At 48.3% G+C, this 16,952-nt stretch overlaps 1 protein-coding gene across 3 annotated transcripts; it reads right to left on the bottom strand.

Annotated features, from left to right (window-relative positions):
- Positions 1-26: 26 nt before the first annotated feature.
- Sync (syncoilin, intermediate filament protein) lies at positions 27-15,721 on the bottom strand. Of its 3 annotated transcripts, XM_051188887.1 has the most exons (5): positions 15,478-15,721; positions 10,572-11,721; positions 3,423-3,547; positions 3,180-3,256; positions 68-111 (listed from the first exon to the last, which is right to left on the bottom strand). In XM_051188887.1, exons 1-5 carry the CDS (start codon positions 15,525-15,527, stop codon positions 101-103), a joined length of 1,413 nt encoding a protein of 470 aa, XP_051044844.1. In that variant the 5' UTR covers positions 15,528-15,721; the 3' UTR covers positions 68-100. The 3 variants fall into 3 exon arrangements, with proteins under 3 accessions (XP_051044845.1, XP_051044844.1, XP_051044843.1); XM_051188888.1 differs by lacking the exon at positions 3,180-3,256 and having other exon boundaries at positions 27-111; XM_051188886.1 differs by lacking the exon at positions 68-111 and having other exon boundaries at positions 3,163-3,256.
- Positions 15,722-16,952: the final 1,231 nt, after the last annotated feature.

Raw genomic sequence — 16,952 nt, 5'->3', positions numbered from 1 at the left:
GGCCTCTGCTGGCACCCTTTCCTGTTTGGAGGAAAAGTCCATCTAGCAATGCTTTAGTATAAATGCTTTGTTTCTGGGTCACAGATCCGGCAATGCATTTCTAAACAGTCCCTGTAAGATTGAAAGAAATAACAGTTAAGTTTCCACTTTCTACAATCTGAAATAATATACTAGAAAACAATGAGCTTCCAAGATTTCCTTAGGGTAGACTGGGGAAAGATTTCTACATTGTGGTTTATTTCAGTTGATTTCACCATGTAGCCTTGCTTGGCCTGAAGTTGACTATTTAAGACCAGGTCGGCCACCTGCCTTCTGCCTGTTGAGATTAAAATCATGTGCCACCATACCTGGCTAAAATACGACAACAATATAAATAGTAACCTGTGTGACAGTGGAGTGAGTAAGCAGACACTGTTTCAGTGCTCAGGAGGCTGAGGCAGGACATGTTGTGACAGCGTAACTGGATGAAAATGTCTTTATCCAGCCTAATTTTACACAGGTATTATAATGCCTGCTATTCCTTAGATTTTAGGTTGTTTATTTGTTGGAGTATGGGTAGGGGGAGAGGAGAGAGATGTGCACAGGACATGGAGAACCCATGGAGGCCAGAAAGGGGCATTGGATCCCTTACACTCTTGTTTTGAGCTGTCATGTGGGTGTTGGGAATTGAGCCGTAGTCCTGCAAGAGCAGCAAGTGCTGGTAACCATTGAGCCATCTTTACACCCTCAGTTTTGTTTTTAAGATTTTGTGCATGTGAGTACCTGTGTGTGTCTTTGGAGGCCAGAGGCTCCATATTCCCTTTGTCCTTAACTGCAGGGCTTTAACTTCCAGGTGATCAGCATAACCATAAAAGAAAACCCAAAAACTTACAGTTGAAGTAATTGCCAGTTTCTATCCAAATTTAACTAGGAAAGGACATAAAAAGTATGGACATCTTCTGTATTGTATACAACTTTGGCAGGCTTGTGTTTTTGTTTTTTCCTTCCTGGTTATAGAACTTGCTGTCACATGCATGCTGGACAAGCAATTCACTGCTGAGTTACATCCATTAAAGTGTGTGTTTTGTTTTTAATACTTGGGATTAAACTAGGGCCCCATAGAAACCAAGTGAACAACCTACCACTGAGCTATATATTCTCCCAGGCCTTTTGAGGCAGGTTCTAAGTTTTAACTACACAGACTTCAATGTGTGATATTCCTGCCTCAACTTTCTGAGCAGCTAATCTTGAGTGGTTTGGTTGAAAGATACTAGGCAGGCCCTACAACTTCCCAACTACTGAATAAATACACAGCCTTTGTGTTCATTATGTAAAAAATAGGGGGCAAGAGAGAGAGATGGGTTAGCAGTTAAGAGCATATAAGGGTCTTCCAGATGATTCCAGTTTGGTTCCCAACACCCACATGGGGCAGTTATAATTGCCTTTAACTTCTGCACTCCACGGTCTCCGTACTCATACAAACTCATTCTGACACAGAAATGAATGGACAGGATTGTTGATTATTTTATATATTGACTAAGTAGTTTGGGCTCTATGAATATCCTCAATGATTTTTAAATACACAGTTTACTCACATTGGCCTCCTTTGTCAATCTTAGTCTGACAGTAGGGCTGTCTCTTGTGCTGTACCAAGGAAACTGAGTGCTAGGGATAGAGGAAGGGTGTATCGATAGTCTGGATTTTGCTTGCTTTAAATATTTTTTTATTCTACATGTGAATGAATGTTATGCCTGCGTGTATGCCTGTGCCTGGTACAAAGGCCAGAAGAGGGCATCAGATCCTTTGGAACTGGAGCTGTAGACTATTGTGAGTTGTCATGTGAGTTCTGGGAGCCAAACCTGTGTCCTTAGTGAGTCTCTTAACTGTTGAGCCTTCTCTGGCCACTAGATGATCTGTCTATAATATAAAAGTTCTTGCCAGGTGGTGGTGGTCCATACCTTTTAACCCCAGCACTTGGGATGCAGAGGTAGGTGGATCTCAGAGAGTTCGAGGCCAGCCTGATCTACAAAGTGAGTTCCAGAACAGCCAGGGAGAGAACCCCTTATCTTGGAAAAAAAAAGTTATTGGCAGTAATGGTAGTGCATACCCTTAATCCAAGCACTTGTGAGGCAGAGGAATGTGGATATCTGTGAGTTCAAGGCCAACCAAAGCTACATATGATGAGGCCATGTATCAAAGAAAAATTTTGGTGAGGCCCAGCAAAATCCTAAACGTAATTTTGAGTCCCACTAAAAATTAAAGCTTGGGGCCAGACGTTGGTGGCGTACAGCACTCAGGAGGCAGAGGCAGGTGGATCTCTGAGTTTGAGACCAGCCTGGTCTACAAGAGGTAGTTCCAGGACAGCCTCCAAAGCCACAGAAAAACCCTGTCTTGAAAAAAAAAGATGGCTCAGAGGTTAAGAGCACTGGCTGCTCTTCCAGAGATCCTGAATTCAGTTCCCAGCAACCACATGGTGGCTCACAACCATCTGTAATGAGATCTGGTGCCCTCTTCTGTCATGCAGCCAGAACACTGTATACATAATAAATAAATAAATCTTTAAAACTTTAAAAACTTAAAGCTTTCTCATGCCTTTAATGCCAGCACTTGGGAGGCAGAGGCAGGCAGATCTCTGTGAGTTCCAGCCTGCTCTACAAAGAATTCCAGGACAGCTAGGGTTGTTACACAGAGAACTTAAAAAATTCCAAATCAATTTTACCTGACCTTAAGTATATTTGAGACATGTACCATCCTTAAATTATTTGTCATTTGATAAATTTATAGGTAGTACTTAGGAGGCTAAGACCAGGAGTTCTGCTATGAATTCAAAGCCAGCTTCAGCTACATCCTGAGGTTATATTAAAAACTAACAGTTGTGGTTCACACCTTTAGTCCCAGCATTCGGGAGGCAGAGGCAGGCAGATCTCAGTTAGTTTGAGGCCAGCCTAGTCTACAAGAGCTAGTTCCAGGACAGCCTCCAAAGTACAGAGAAACTCTGTCTCAAAAAACAAAAAACAAACAAAAATAATAATAATAGAAGGGTTTAAGTAACCAGGTACAGAGGCACATGCCTGTAACTATGCAGATAGAGGTAAGAGAATCCCAAGCAAGGGTACAGGCTCTCCAGAATAAGGCATTAGTACTGTTAGCAATGCAGTGATGACCAGCAAACACCATTGTCATCTACCCACAAAAATCACCTTGGGGTTGGGCCTTGGCTCCACCTGCTGGAGAAGTAGCTGCCTCAGCCTGTTCCAGACTCTTGGGTAGTGTAGCCCTTGGAAAAGAGAGAGCTGTTTTCTAACTGTTCACTGGTGGACACAATTTGAAAGTCATTTCCCCAAATGATTTTTTTTTCCCCTTTCGTTAAATGAAACATTCCCTGAGCCCCCCACCATCCTCAGTCAATTGCAGGTGAGTCTTGGGAAGCAGAAAAGACTGACTTATATGCTGAAAGCTCTTCAGCAAGGCTGGTCCTCAGCCGCTCCATCTCTTTGTTCTTCTGCTGCTGGACTTGTACCCCACTTCGTAACTGCCTCTGTCTCTCCTCCATCTCCTCCAGCTGCTCCTGCACGGAATGGCCAAACATTTGTGAGCCAGACAATAAACACCTGACATCCGCTATAGACAACACTTGCACGTTGTTGTTTGATGGAGTGCCTTTTGTTCACAAAGCCCTGGCTTTGACACACACACACCCCCCCCAGCACAGCATAAATTGTGGTGGCATATGCATTGTGGAGGCAGAGGTAGGATCACAAGCTCTAGGCCAGCCTGGGCTGCAGGCGACCTTGTCTCAAAAGGGTTGGGACACTGGGAACACAGTGTTGCTATGGGGAGGTGGACTGGGAAGGGCAGTTGAGAAATATTAAGCATATGTTTTGGGCACTGCTATTATTAGAAGGCTTTCTGATTGGAGTCAGCTTTGATACTCACTGAGGCACATCTGTCTGTGACGCTGGACACTTGCTAAAGCTCATCTTTACCCAACATTACCAGATCTTTTTTTAGTGCCCAGCCCTGCCTGGGGGACCACATGGATGTGGTCTTACCACCTAAGAATGTGGATTCTGAAGGGAGACTTCCCTGACACCTGTCACAGTTTTAGTAAGGGAAAGCATGGGTGGGGATGGGTGGGTGGGATTGGGGTGATGCTGCATGGGACATAAGACAACATGATGATGCTTGCCTAGGATCCCAGCACTCTATGCAGACTCAAGGTCATTCTTGATCACAGTGAGTCAGGAGGCCATGAGACTGTCTCAAAACAATTTTTAAAAAATGGCTAGGTGTGGTGACACACACCTTTAATCCCAGCAGAGCTCTGTGAGGTAAATACCAGCTTGTTCCTCATACTGAGTTCCAGGCCAGATAGAACTATGTACAGAACCTGTCTCAAAAAAAAAAAAAAAAAAAAAAAAAAAGGCAAGAGAAAAAAAATACATATATGGAGGCCAAGCATTGGTGGCACACGCCTTTAGTCCCAGCACTAGGGAGGCAGAGGCAGATAGATCTCTGAGTTCAAAGCCAGCCTGGTCTACAGAGTAATTTCCAGGACAGGCTCCAAAGCAATACAGAGAAACCCTGTCCAGAAAAACATATACGTACGTATGTATGTATGTATGTATATACATACATACATATATATCATTGCTTAGTCAGTAAAGTGCTGGCCACACAATAAGAGATGTCAGTTAATCCCCAGAATCACTGGAGACGAGTTTACAATCCCAATGCTGGGGAAACTAGGCAGGTGCCTGGAGGCTCAGCAGTCAGGCTAGCTAACCAGTGACTCCACCACCACCGCCAATGAAGAGCATCTCAGAAGGCTGGGTGAAGCAGGGCAGGACAAGTAGGGGCAGGTGGATGGAAGCCACCTGATTCCCATAGTAATTCCTGGCGAGCCAAGGCTAAGCAGACCCTGTTATTAAAGGAATGAGTAGGGGTAGTAAGTGACTGGAGAAATAGCTCAGTGTTTGCTTTCTCTGTATAGTCCTGGCCATCTTGGAACTCACTCTGTAGACCAAACCCTGCTTCAAACTCAGAAATCTGCCTGTTTCTGCCACCTGAGTGCTGTGATTAAAGGCATGTGCCACCATCATCTGGAGAGATGGCTCAATGTTTAAGAGCACTTGATACTCATTCGGAGGACCCAGGTTCGATTCCCAGCACCCACATGCTCACAAGCATCTGTAACTCCAGTTCCAAAGGATCTGATGCTGCTTTCTGGCCTCTTGGGCACTGCATGCATGTGGTATACAGACACACATACAGGCAAAACACCCATACATAAAATTTTAAAATTAATGATTGGGCAGTGATGGCTCATGCCTTTAATCCACCTGCCTCTGCCTCCTAATCAGGCAGAACATTGTTTACATTTAAAAAATCTTAAAAAATAATAATGCATGCCCATCTGTACCTCAATGTGTATACATGAATTATGTGCGTGCGGTACCTAGGGCTGTCAGAAAAGGGTGTAGATCCCTTGCAGCTGGAGTTACAGGACGGTGTAAACTGCCCTGTGCAGATACCGGGAATGTCCTCTGAAAGAGCAGCAAACTCTCTCAGCCACTGGGCATTTCTCCAGCCTCAGAAATCTCATTTTACTGTGTCTTGGCCTTTGGATTACGATCAGGTATGATCCTGTTTTACCTGTGAGGGAACGGAAGCCAGGATTAGCAGATGGCTCCAAGCTCACCCCGAGTCACTGTTACTTTGCTACTTTCTTTAGACACAGACTCTTCTGATTTCTCTGTGAAACCCCAGAAGGCCAGACTACTAGACTGCCATGCCAAATAGACTTTTACAAAAACAAAAACAGGAAGGGAAGGGTGGTTGGCATAGGTCAGGGAGGAAAAAGAGAGTGGGTGAATGGGATCAGAATATATTATATCAGATATGAAATCAGCAAAGAAGTTTTGGGGGTTTTGTTTGTTTGTTTGTTGGTTTGAGACATGGGTTTGTCTGTGTAGTCATGGCTGTCCTGGAACTCGCTTTGTAGAGCAGTCTGTTCTCAAACTCAGAAATCCACCTGCCTCTGCCTACCAAGTGTTGGTATTAAAGGTGTGTACCACCATTGTATGCCTGCCAAATACTTTTTTTTAATTTGCAACAAAATCGTTTTACATGTCAATCCCAGCTCTCTCACCCTCCCCTCCTCCCCTGTCCCTCTCACAACCCCCATCCCATCCCCTTTTTGCTCCCCAGGGAGGTCAAATAATTTTTTAAAGATTTATTTATTTGTTTGTTATGTATATAGTGTTCTGTCTGCATGTATGCCTGCCTGCCATAAGAGGGCACCAAATCTCATTATAGATGGTTGTGAGCTACCTCGTAGTTTCTGGAATTGAACTCAGGACCTCTGGAAGAGCAGTGTTCTTAACCTATAAACCATCTCTCCAGCCCCTGGTCAAATAATTGTCTTTTTAAATAGTGTATTTGAAGTACAGAGGGGAGGAGTCTGAGTTCGGTGAAAACTTGGGTGAAGAAGATGGCTCAGCATCTGAGTACTTGGTGTAGAAGCATGAGGGCATGAGTTCAAATCCCCAGAGCTTTTACAACAAGCTCAAATGTGACCACATACATCTGTGGGCCTAACACTGGGGTGTGTGTGTGGTGGGGCAGGGGATGGCTACTAGCACACAGCTCTGTGTTCAGTAAGGGACAGGCACACTAAGGTGGGAGAGTGACAGAGCAGGACACCTGCTCTCGAAGCATGTACAGGCAAGCATACTTACACACAGGCATGCACACCAAAAAAGGGAAATCACCGATGTAAAACGATTTGCATGATTTGCATGTACCACTCCGCCCTGTCTGTCTACTCATTGCTTGCCACTCAGCCACGCTGACCTCACTTCCCAAGCTCTCGGATGATCTGTTCCCTCTGCCTGGAATATTTGCACTTAATCATTCAGTGAACTCATTCAAGGCCTAACTGCAAGGCTGCATGGAGAGAGTGGACATGCGTATGTCACTTGGTTACATCATCATGCCATCACTCTGGAACTGCAGAACACAGGACAGATGGCTTCTCAGTCTCCCCTCTCTACTCAGTGTCCAAACATTTCAGAGCTCCCAGATGTGTAAGAAGGAGTGAATTCTATGAAGAACTTTCAAGTACATTATAGCCATTGTTAATCATTTGCTTGCCCAGGCAGGAGTGGGCATACCTACTCCATACATACAGGCCATTCCTACTACAGTTACACTGCTCAGCACATCTAAGTATGTTCATTTCAAAGTTCATATTACACTGAGTCTAAGACTTTCATATTTAGCCGTCTCAAATCAAGCATTTTTTGTATGTGGGGGGGTCTGTGTGTGGCTAGAACTCACTATATAGACCAGGCTGGCTTCAAATTCAGCGATCCACCTGCCTGTGCATCTGCATGTTGGTATTAAAGGTGCATGCTACCATGTCAGTCCTCATTTTTCTGTGCAGTACCAGAGGTCAGACCCAGGGTTTGTGCATACCAAGTAAGCACTCTACCACTGAGCTCCATCCCTGACTCAGGAAGCCTCTTTAACATGATGCTTACATTTTAAGAAAATGTTCATTTGTCTGGCATCCCTCCCAGACTGCAAACTGGAAGAGCAGCAACACCTCATCCCTGATTACTTCCTGTCTTTCTTGCCAGCACCTTAGCCTGATTCATACTAGACACTCAAAAACTGTGAATGGATGGTTGATGGAGGTGGTAATATCGGCAAACTGACTAAGAGTGCAGGCCCAGCCTGAGAAATTCCAGAGCACCCTTGAAAAGTAACCGGAATGAAATAGGAGAGTCTGGCAAACACTGTTTAGGAACCCTTTTGGATAAAAGAATTTGGAGCTAGGCATGGTGGTCTAGGCCTTGAAAACTCAGCACTGGAGGCTGAGACAGGAGAATAAAGTTTGAGGACAGCATGGACTCAATAGTGAGACAATGTCTCAAAAACAGCAAACATAGGGCCAGAGAGATGGCTCTTGCAGAGGATCTGAATTCCAAGAACCCACATCAGGCAGCTTTCAACCACCTGTAAGTCAAGCTGCCAAGGAATCCCATGCTTCTAGCCTCTGTGGGCCCCAGCATTCATGTGCACATACCCAAACAACACACATAATTAAAAATAAAATCTTGCTGGGCAGAGGTGGCGCACACCTTTAGTCCCAGTACTCGGGAGGCAGAGGCAGGCAGATCTCTGTGAGTTTGAGGTCAGCCTGGTCTACAGAGTGAGTTCCAGGACAGCCATGGATACACATAAACCCTGTCTTGAAATACCAAAAAATAAATAAGTAAAAATAAAAACTTTTGAAAAATCATAAATACAGCCATTTTCAAGATTTGAGGGAAAGACACACAATTTTAAGCTTATCCAAGGAAATATAGGTTTCAAAAAGCAAAAGTAGCAAGTTAGATATGATGTTGCATCACTATACTCCCAGAATTTGGGAGGCTGAGGCAGGGGAATGACAAGCTAAAGGACCATCCACCAGAGGGAGACAGGAATATCAGGAGCTTTGGGCCATGTTTACTTTGAGGCTAGTCTGGGCTACTTGAGACTGTCTGAAAATAAAACAAATCCCTGCTGTGAAAGGCCCCACATGGAAGTTTTCTCAGCGTTCCTAGCAACACTTAACTCAGCATTTGCCTAATGTGTCCCCTAAGCTCCAGGCAGAGAATAAAAGGAGATAAGTAAAGATAGCCCAGTCTGTGCAGCGGCAGCAGACGTAATTGTTTATTCACTCAGTATTTATATCCTACTCTTCTAAAAAGGGATTAGAACTGGCTCACACTTAATCAGAAATAACTCGGATACAAGGGATATGGTGACATGTACAAAAAAGGAAAATGCAGAGATTCCATCCCAAACCCTGGACAGCTTTAAGGTGGAGGATGGATAGGTGATTCCTGAGGGTGAATGTGGCCAGTAGAGGGAGGGAATAAACTCACTGCACTCTAGCTCTCCCGACGACAGCCAAGCAGGATTCACTGTTCAGTTACAATTACAAAAGGCTTCCATGAAATGGACACTTAAATACTGAAGGCTGGGCAGGCACAGGTTCAAACTACCTTACTGAACCTCAGTTTCATTGTCTATAAAACCTAAGAATCCAAGCCAGGTATGATAGCCCGTTTACCCTGGTAGCACAGGCTTGCAGCCCTAGCTACATGGGAGGCTGAAGCAGGAAGATCTCATATTCAAGGCCTGCCTGAGCTACTGAGTGAGTTCAAGACTAACCTAATCAAATTAGGCCCTGTCTTAAGTAAAAAGAAGACTGTGGTCCCTCTCCTACTATCCCCCTGGGCCAGACAGGACCCTTCCTGTCCCCCTCTTCCCTTCTGTCTTCTCTTTGTGTCTCTGTGTCTCTTTTCTTACCTCCCCCTCAATAAAATTTTCAGTATGGGGGGAAAAAAAGGACTGTGGCTGGAGGGGTGGTGGTGCTGGAGAGATGCCTCGGGTTAAGAGCACTGGCTGCTCTTCCAGAGGTCCTGAGTTCAATTCCCAGCAACCACATGGAGGCTCACAGCCATCTGTAATGGGATCTGATGCCCTCTTCTGGCCTGCATCAAACATGCAGATAGTGCATCATGTACATAAAATAAATAAATCTTTAAAAATGTATTTTAAAAAAGAGGATTGTGGATAAAGCTCCATTAGAGAGCTTGTCTAGCACGTGTGAAGCCCTGCCCCCCTCCCCAGAGCTATATAAACCAAGAGTAAAAATAGCTGTCAGACTGGGATGTTGGCTGGAGAGATGGCTCAAGGCATAAGAGGGCTTGCTGTTCTTGCAGTGGGCCTGAGTTCAGTTCCCAGCACCCTCATGGTAGCTCACAATGGTCGGTAATCACAGTTTGTTTCAGGGGCTCTATCGCCCTCTCCTGGCTTCCTTGGGCACTACAAGCACATGGCTGACCTGTAACTCTGTAGATCAGACTGGCCTTGAACTCACAGAGAACAGCCTGCCTCAGCCTTCAGAATGGTGGGATTCAAGGCATGCGCCACCACTGCCTGACATTAGTAAGATCTTTTTTAAAAAAGGGGGATGGAGGGGATATTAGTGGTAGAGTACTTGCCTAACAAGCATGCCACTGTGGGTTCAATTTCCAAAACACAAAGAGCTGTGTAAACCAAGAATACAAATACTGGTCAAATCCCAACACTGACCTTAACTAAATGAAATTAATGCAGGACAGGAGGAAAGAATAAGTTACTGGACCCAAGAACAGTTTCTTCTTTCACAGGGTGAATGGTAACCCCAGTCCCAAAGACATTAGGCCTATCTGGGTGTGGTAGCCACCACACCTTTAGTCCCAGCACTCAGGAGACTGAGGCAGGTGGATCTCTAAGTCTGAGGCCAGCCTGGTCTACAGGGTGAGTTCCAAGACAGCGAGGGCTACACAGAGACACTTTGTCTTGGAAGGAAAAAAAGAAAAAAGCCTTCCCTTCACCTAAAAGATGTCACTTCTGCTGAGTGTGGTGGCACACACCTATAATCCCAGCACTCAGGAGGCTGAGGCAGGAAGGGTCTCAAGTTTCTCAAGGTCTCCGAGCCAGCCTGGACTCCATAGTCAAACTTTCTCTCACACAGCCGACAGGCCTACCCTGTACTGTTGAACCTCTTCGTCGCGTTTGTGCTTCACGAGCGTGATCTGGTCCTCCAGGTTCCTGTTCTGAAGATGGAGCTGCCGGGCCTCTGCTTGCAGGGGTCTCAGAGCCTCCTTCATCTTTTGGATCTCTGCTTGAGTGTCCTGCAGAGCTTTGGTCCCTGCTTCTTTCCTCTCCAGGAGTCGCAGCAGCTGAGGTTCATACTCAGCTTCCAGGCCCTGGCGGCTCTCAGCCATGAGGTTTTCAAACTGTGTCGACAGCCGCCGACTCTCCTGGAGAAAGTGCCCGTCGCTCTGGGTTGGGGGTGCTTCTAGCTGTTGCTGCAACTGCTCCTTCTGTTTCTGGTAGGCATCTCGGAGCTGGGTCAGTTCTCCCGAGAGCTGGGCTGCCCGAGTGCTCAGCGCTTCCCTGCAATCTGCAAACTGAGCCACGTCCTGCTGGCGGCACTCCAGCTGGTATTGGTAGGCCACGCATTCCTTGGTCACCTTGAACAGTTTCTGCTTCACCATCCGGATCTCTTCCCTGAGCCCATCACGCTCCAGCTCGGCCTGTGCGTGCAGCTTGTAGGCAGCCAGGATGTCTTGGTGGACTTGCTGTACCTCCTGCAGGGCTGGTTCCCGGAGCAGCACAAGCTCGTGGATAAGCTGATCCCTCTCCTCTTCCAGCTGGGATACAGCTTGTACGCACTGCTGGAATCGGCCTTCCAGCAGTTCCAGATCCTCCACGCTGAGCTCCTCCTCTGTGCTGGGACTCTGTGGAGCTGGGAGGCTTTCCTCCAGGGCCGCCTCACAAGCAGTCTGCTCTGGGCTTGGGCTCTCAGCAGGCTCCACAGGCTCCTCTGAAAACTGAACCTCATCTGGCTTCACAGGTTCCTCCACAAGCCAGGTCTCCTCTGGACTCAAAGGCTCTTCCAGGCACAGAGCCTCCTCTGGCTGCCTCGATTCTTCGATATATAGTGTTTTCTCTGGCTCCTCAAACTCTTCCATGTAAAGACTCCCTTCAAAGTCCCCTGAGTCCCCCAGGTAGAGAATGTCATCTAGGTTCACAGTCCCCTCCAAAGATAAAGTGGCCTCGGGGCTCAAAGTCATGGTCTCCTTCGGGGATTCTGAGTCCTGAAGAGACAAACCAGCCTCTGTACCTGTTTCCCTGCAAGAGAGATGATGGACAGTGATGGAAGGGCAGTCCTGTCCGTTGTGTTAACTGGGCCTCCACCCCAGGGCTAGTTGCCATAGGTCCTCAGTCTGTTATCTACTCCCTTCACCAACCAATCTGCCCCCTCGTCCACACACAGCCCACTGTTCACATTCCCTGATGGCAACACTAGCTAGTCTCTGCCTAGTCACTTCAAGAACAGGAAATTTACTCTCAGACACAGTGAGTGTTCTACACAGCACACCCAAGGGTCTTGGAAAAACAAGGAAAGACAAACCTGAAAATGCATGCCTGCAAACCCAGAATCTGGGAGGTGGAGGGAGGGGGTCAGGAATTCAAGGCCAACCTCAGCTACTTAGTGAGTTTGAGGCCGATACGGTTTCATGAAAATCTGCCCCGACACACACACACACACACACACACACACACACACACACACACACGGGTCAGGGAGTGGCTCAGCAGATAAAGGTACTTGCCACCTTGTCTGATAAACTGAGTTCGATCCTTGGCGCCCAAATGCAGAGAACCAATTTCTACCCAGGAATGCATGCGCACTTGAGCTTGAATGCACACACACACACACACACACACAACACACTCACACTCCTACACACACACCAAATAAATAAGTAAATAACTAGAGGGGCTGCTGGATGGATGGCTCAGTGGTGAAGAACACTGGCTGCTCTTGCAGAGGACACAAAGTTTGGTTCCCAGAAGCCTCATGGTGGTTCATGCCCACCAGCAACTTCTGTCCTCCCCACATACATACCAAAAATAGGGGGCTGGAGAGACGGCTCAGAGGTTAAGAGCACAGGCTGCTCTGCCAGAGATCCTGAGTTCAATTCCCAGAACCCACATGTGGCTCACAGCCGTCTATAATGAGATCTGGTGTCCTCTTCTGAATGCAGGGAGAACAGACACTTGGCTAAAATCAATGGGAGAATTGGGAGTCTGCTCTACACTGGGGAGGCAGGGGTTCCAGAATCTCCACATCTACACATGCAGGCAAAATAATATTCACATAAACTAAAAACATGTATACCAATTTTTTTTTAATTTTTTGAGGCAGGGTTTCTCTGCATAGCTTTGTAGACCAAGCTGGCCTCGAACTCACAGATCCACCTGCCTCTGTCTCCCGAGTGATGGGATTAAAGGCACACACCACCACCGCCTGACCCAAAAATAAATTTTAAAATTTTAATCTAACACCAAATAAATAAAAACAAAACCCCACTGCCTCTGGGCAGTAGTGGCACACACCTTTAATACCAGCACTCAGGAGGCAGAGGCAGGTGGATCTCTGAGTTCAAGACCACCCTGATCTACAAGAGCTAGTTCCAGGACAGTCTCCAAAGCTACAAAGAAACCAAAATACCAAAAAAAAAAAAAAAAAAAAGAGAGAGAGAGAGAGAGAGAGAGAGAGAGAGAGAGAGAGAGAAGGCATTGAACATTGAATCCCCTGGAACTGGAGTTATGAAAGTTATGAATGGCTGTGAGCCACCATGTGGGAGCTGAGAACTCAATTCAGGTCCTCTGCAAGAGCAACAAGTGCCCTTAACAGCTGAGCCATCTCTCCAGTCCCAGGCCTGGAAGTATTAGCAATCCTCCTGCCTCAGCCTCTAAGGTGCTGAGACTACAGACATGTGTTACCACCCAGCTTTCAAAGTCTGAAAGAGGTGGCCCTAACTCACCATTTTTAGCCTCAGCTCACATCCCCCCTGTAACACCCCCAGCACCTGACAACCCAGAACATGTGGTAACTTTTCACACCTCCTACTCTGGGCCCACAATATCTGAAGGACCTAGCTGAAAAATACAACTTCCTGAATACCAATCTGCCTAAAAACACTAACTGGAGCTACCGGAGAAGGCAAAATCCCTGGCACCAAGAAGAAGCACCTGCTCAGGCAGGCAGGCCCACCTGTCCTGCTCTGCCAAAGTCCCCGCTTTCCCGGCTGATGGCCTTTGCATTGTGTTCCTCCTAGGAATGACTTAACCGTGCTCAAGGCACTATTCTAAGCACTTGCATGGATGCTCACTTGTAAACTGTTGTCTGTTATGCCCCGTACAGAGACTAACAAGCTGGAGTGCAAAGCCTGGGAAGCGAACCTGAGGTATCAGAAAAGAGCAGAGTCTAGCCCTCTGCCTACAGCTAAGCATAGGCCTAAAAGAGGGTTTAGAACATCTCATCAGAATTCCTTTCTTTTATTTTTTTTTCTTTCTTTTTTGCTTGTTTTTGTTTGTTTGTTTGTTTGAGGCAGGGTTTCTCTGTAGACCCGGATGGCTTCAAACTCATAGAGTTTGCCTCTGCCTCTGGGTCACTGAGATTAAAGGTGTGTGTCACCACAGCACCTGGCTCAGAACGTTTTTCCAGGGTTGGGTTGTGGTGGGGTGTAGTGTTGAGGCGGGTATAAGGCTAGGGTTGGGGTGTGGGGTCAGGAAGTGAGGCTGAGATAGGGAACACTTGCCTAGCATGTCGGAAGTACTAGGTTCATTTCCCAGCCCAGAAAAAAACAATTGGTTTAGTTAGCAAATGTCTAATCATTGTCCAACTCAATCTCCTGTGTACCCACTGTGTTCTCACGACATTCTGAACGTAGCTCATCTTTAGGGGCAGTGGCTTTTTCTTACGGAAGTGAGCATGTGCACTGGATGAGAGTGGACATCCTGAAGACAAGGCCAGTCGTCTGTCTGTACCCTAGTGCGGGGCCCTGGGAAGGCAAGCAAAAACCAACTGAACTCCAAGGGGAAATTTGCCCAAGGTCAAGTGGCAGGTCTAGGGTATAGAATCCAGGCTTCCTGACTTCCGGGCTGGGCTGGCACACCACGCTGGGTCCCAGATGTTGTTCTCAGCTAGCTGCTCCTCTACAGAGCTGGCAAAGAAGCAGATGACAGGAGGCCAAGCAGAGAGAGTGTTCAGCTGGGGCCCCTGACCTCAGTGCCACCACCACTCTGTCCCTGTCCCCAGAGGACTTGGACAACTCCTTACCGCTGTCCATCAGACTGTGGCTGGATGTGTGTGTGGCATCATGTGAACAAGAGCTTGTGCCTGACTTCAAGCTTATTAGTATGTGTGTAGGCAATTCAGGCAAAATGTATGCATTAAGATGCCAGGCAGCTTTATCTTCTCACGTGACAACAGAGGGTATCGGGACATATTCCCACAATTTGATACACTGGGAAGTCCCCGGGCCACAATGTGACTCGGGGCAGAACGACCCCACAATCACCAGTGGTAAGGCTCACAGTGTGGAAAACTGCTGGGTCCAACAACGGTCCAATGCTGGGCTAGAATAGTTCCTCTATAGGCCTCCACCCAAGCCAAACCGGGAAGAACAAGAGGAACAGACTCTTCAAGCTGGCAGTTGCCCAGCCCTGCACCAAGTGGCTGAAATACAGTGAAATCTCAAATGGTTTCTCCCTTGCCCCAAGAGAAAGTGAATGAGAAATAAAGGAAAATAAAATAAAACTTATACTATCCCTTGGCCAGTTGAACCAAGTAAATTTTGACAGGTTGCTAGCCTGAAAGGATTAATTCTCTCGCAGCGCGTGGAAAGAGTATCACAAAATCCCACAGACCAGGAGGTGTCAGGTCCCCAAGCCAAGGCCTCCGGTCGCCCTTCCCCGTGTGGCTCCGCCCGGGCCACACCCGGGCGAGGAGGAGGGGGCCGCGGGTTGGGGACGGGAGCCCACCTAACACCCCCTCTCCTCCTGGGTGGCGACACGGGCCCTGGAGGATCCTACCTCACAGCCCGGGCGTCGTCCCCGCCGCGCAGGGGTTCCGGACTGGCCATGACTGCCCGACCCCGGGCTCGCCCGGAGCGTTATTAATAGCCGGCCCCGCCGGCGGCTGTGCCGGTGCCCGCGTCCGCCGCACTGTCAGCTGCAGCGGACACCAGATCCCGGCGACCCGGGCCGGACGCGCCCACTTGGCCCGGACCATCTCCCGCGGGAGGAGGGCGCGGGCCCTGCGGCCCTGGGGGGCGGGGAGAGGGTGGGAGGGGATGGGGGGTTGGGGTGGGGTGGGATGAGGGGCCGCCCAGAGGCGCTTCCGGAACCTTCTTCTCTCCACCTTTCATTCTGCCCCCGGGTTGCTTGGCCAGGAGAGGAGGGGGCGTGCAGTGTCAGGGGAGCAGTTCCCGGGCCCAATCGAGGCGGGAGGAAGGTTTAGTGGTGGGGTACCCAGAGGGACCCAACGCCCCTCGTGTCGGCGCCCTGCGATCCCCACCCCTGCAAGGCCTTGGAGAGCAGCCACCCTCCCGGTGTCCCGCAGCTGTCGTGAAGGGGTGGAGCAGGGCGCCTGCTGGAGAAGGGGGGTTACCCGCCACACCCCATGCGTCTGATGACAGCTGGGGGCCATAGCTGGAGTGGCTCTGACTCAGTCGTTTGTGTCTTGTTTCAAGGCATATACCTATAACTAAGTCCTCGGCCCACCAGTGTCCTAGGCAGACTTCCACACTGAAGGCTCTCCCACCCCTCCCCTCCAGTGAGAGCTTCTGGGCCCCTTCCCAGACCTGGGCCCCAGGCATTCTTACTCTGATTTTTTTTTTTTTTTTTTTTTTTCCACTTAGTCCCCATGTCTGAGAGAAGGGCTTTGATTCAACTGCAGAAGAATGCTGTGCACCCAGCAGGCCTGGGCCAGGAGGAACAGGCTGGACACAGGTTCAATCAGATCCTTGATGGGATGGAGAAGGAGAAATGATGCCGATGTGCATTGTGTTTCATGTGCCCACAGCTGGGAACATCTGGTAAGGTTCCGGGTGTGGAGCAGGAGGTAGATCTAGGCTTGTAGACCCCCGTGTGGCTCTGTTCGTGTCCTGTGTGGTCTTGGGGCTGTGTGTCTTGGCTTTGGCTGCAGGGTGAGTGTGTACGAGTGTGCCAGCTGTGAGTGCTCTTAGGGAAGATGGACACTGGCTGCAGCGACTGGGGAGCAGGTGTGAAACCGTATGTGAGTGTGTATGAGCCTGACTGGGTTGACATGCCAGTGTGGCAGCTGAGGTAGGGATAGGTGTGTGACTGCAGCTGTGGGCCGAGGGTGCCTCCTGTGGCCGTGTTTTTCATGGTTTTGTGGAGTGCCAAGGGGAGGAAGCTTAACCACCCAGAGCAACCCAATATACCCATGTAAGGTATATGGGAGAAAAGCGTTTTGGAGGCTGCTGGTCACTTTCTGACTTACCCCTGAAATATTCCAGGGGAGGATGTTGGCAGGGCCTCCCGCT

The sequence above is a fragment of the Phodopus roborovskii genome, unplaced genomic scaffold, assembly GCF_943737965.1.
Source record: "Phodopus roborovskii unplaced genomic scaffold, PHOROB, whole genome shotgun sequence".
In the NCBI taxonomy this organism is placed as follows: Eukaryota; Metazoa; Chordata; class Mammalia; order Rodentia; family Cricetidae; genus Phodopus; species Phodopus roborovskii.
Note: the sequence above shows the minus strand (reverse complement) of the source record. Positions and strands in the feature narration are given on the sequence as shown.

What these genes read in the sequence shown, in the direction of transcription:
- Sync (XM_051188886.1), bottom strand. Translation starts at nt 15,527, where the DNA reads ATGGCCAGTCCGGAACCCCTGCGCGGCGGGGACGACGCCCGGGCTGTG. An exon ending in AAGAGGTTCAACAGTACAGG is followed by an intron (nt 3,548 to 10,571) that starts GTAGGCCTGTCG and finishes CATTCCGTGCAG; the next exon opens with GAGCAGCTGGAGGAGATGGA. An exon ending in GAAGAGCTTTCAGCATATAA is followed by an intron (nt 3,257 to 3,422) that starts GTCAGTCTTTTC and finishes CTCTTTTCCAAG; the next exon opens with GGCTACACTACCCAAGAGTC.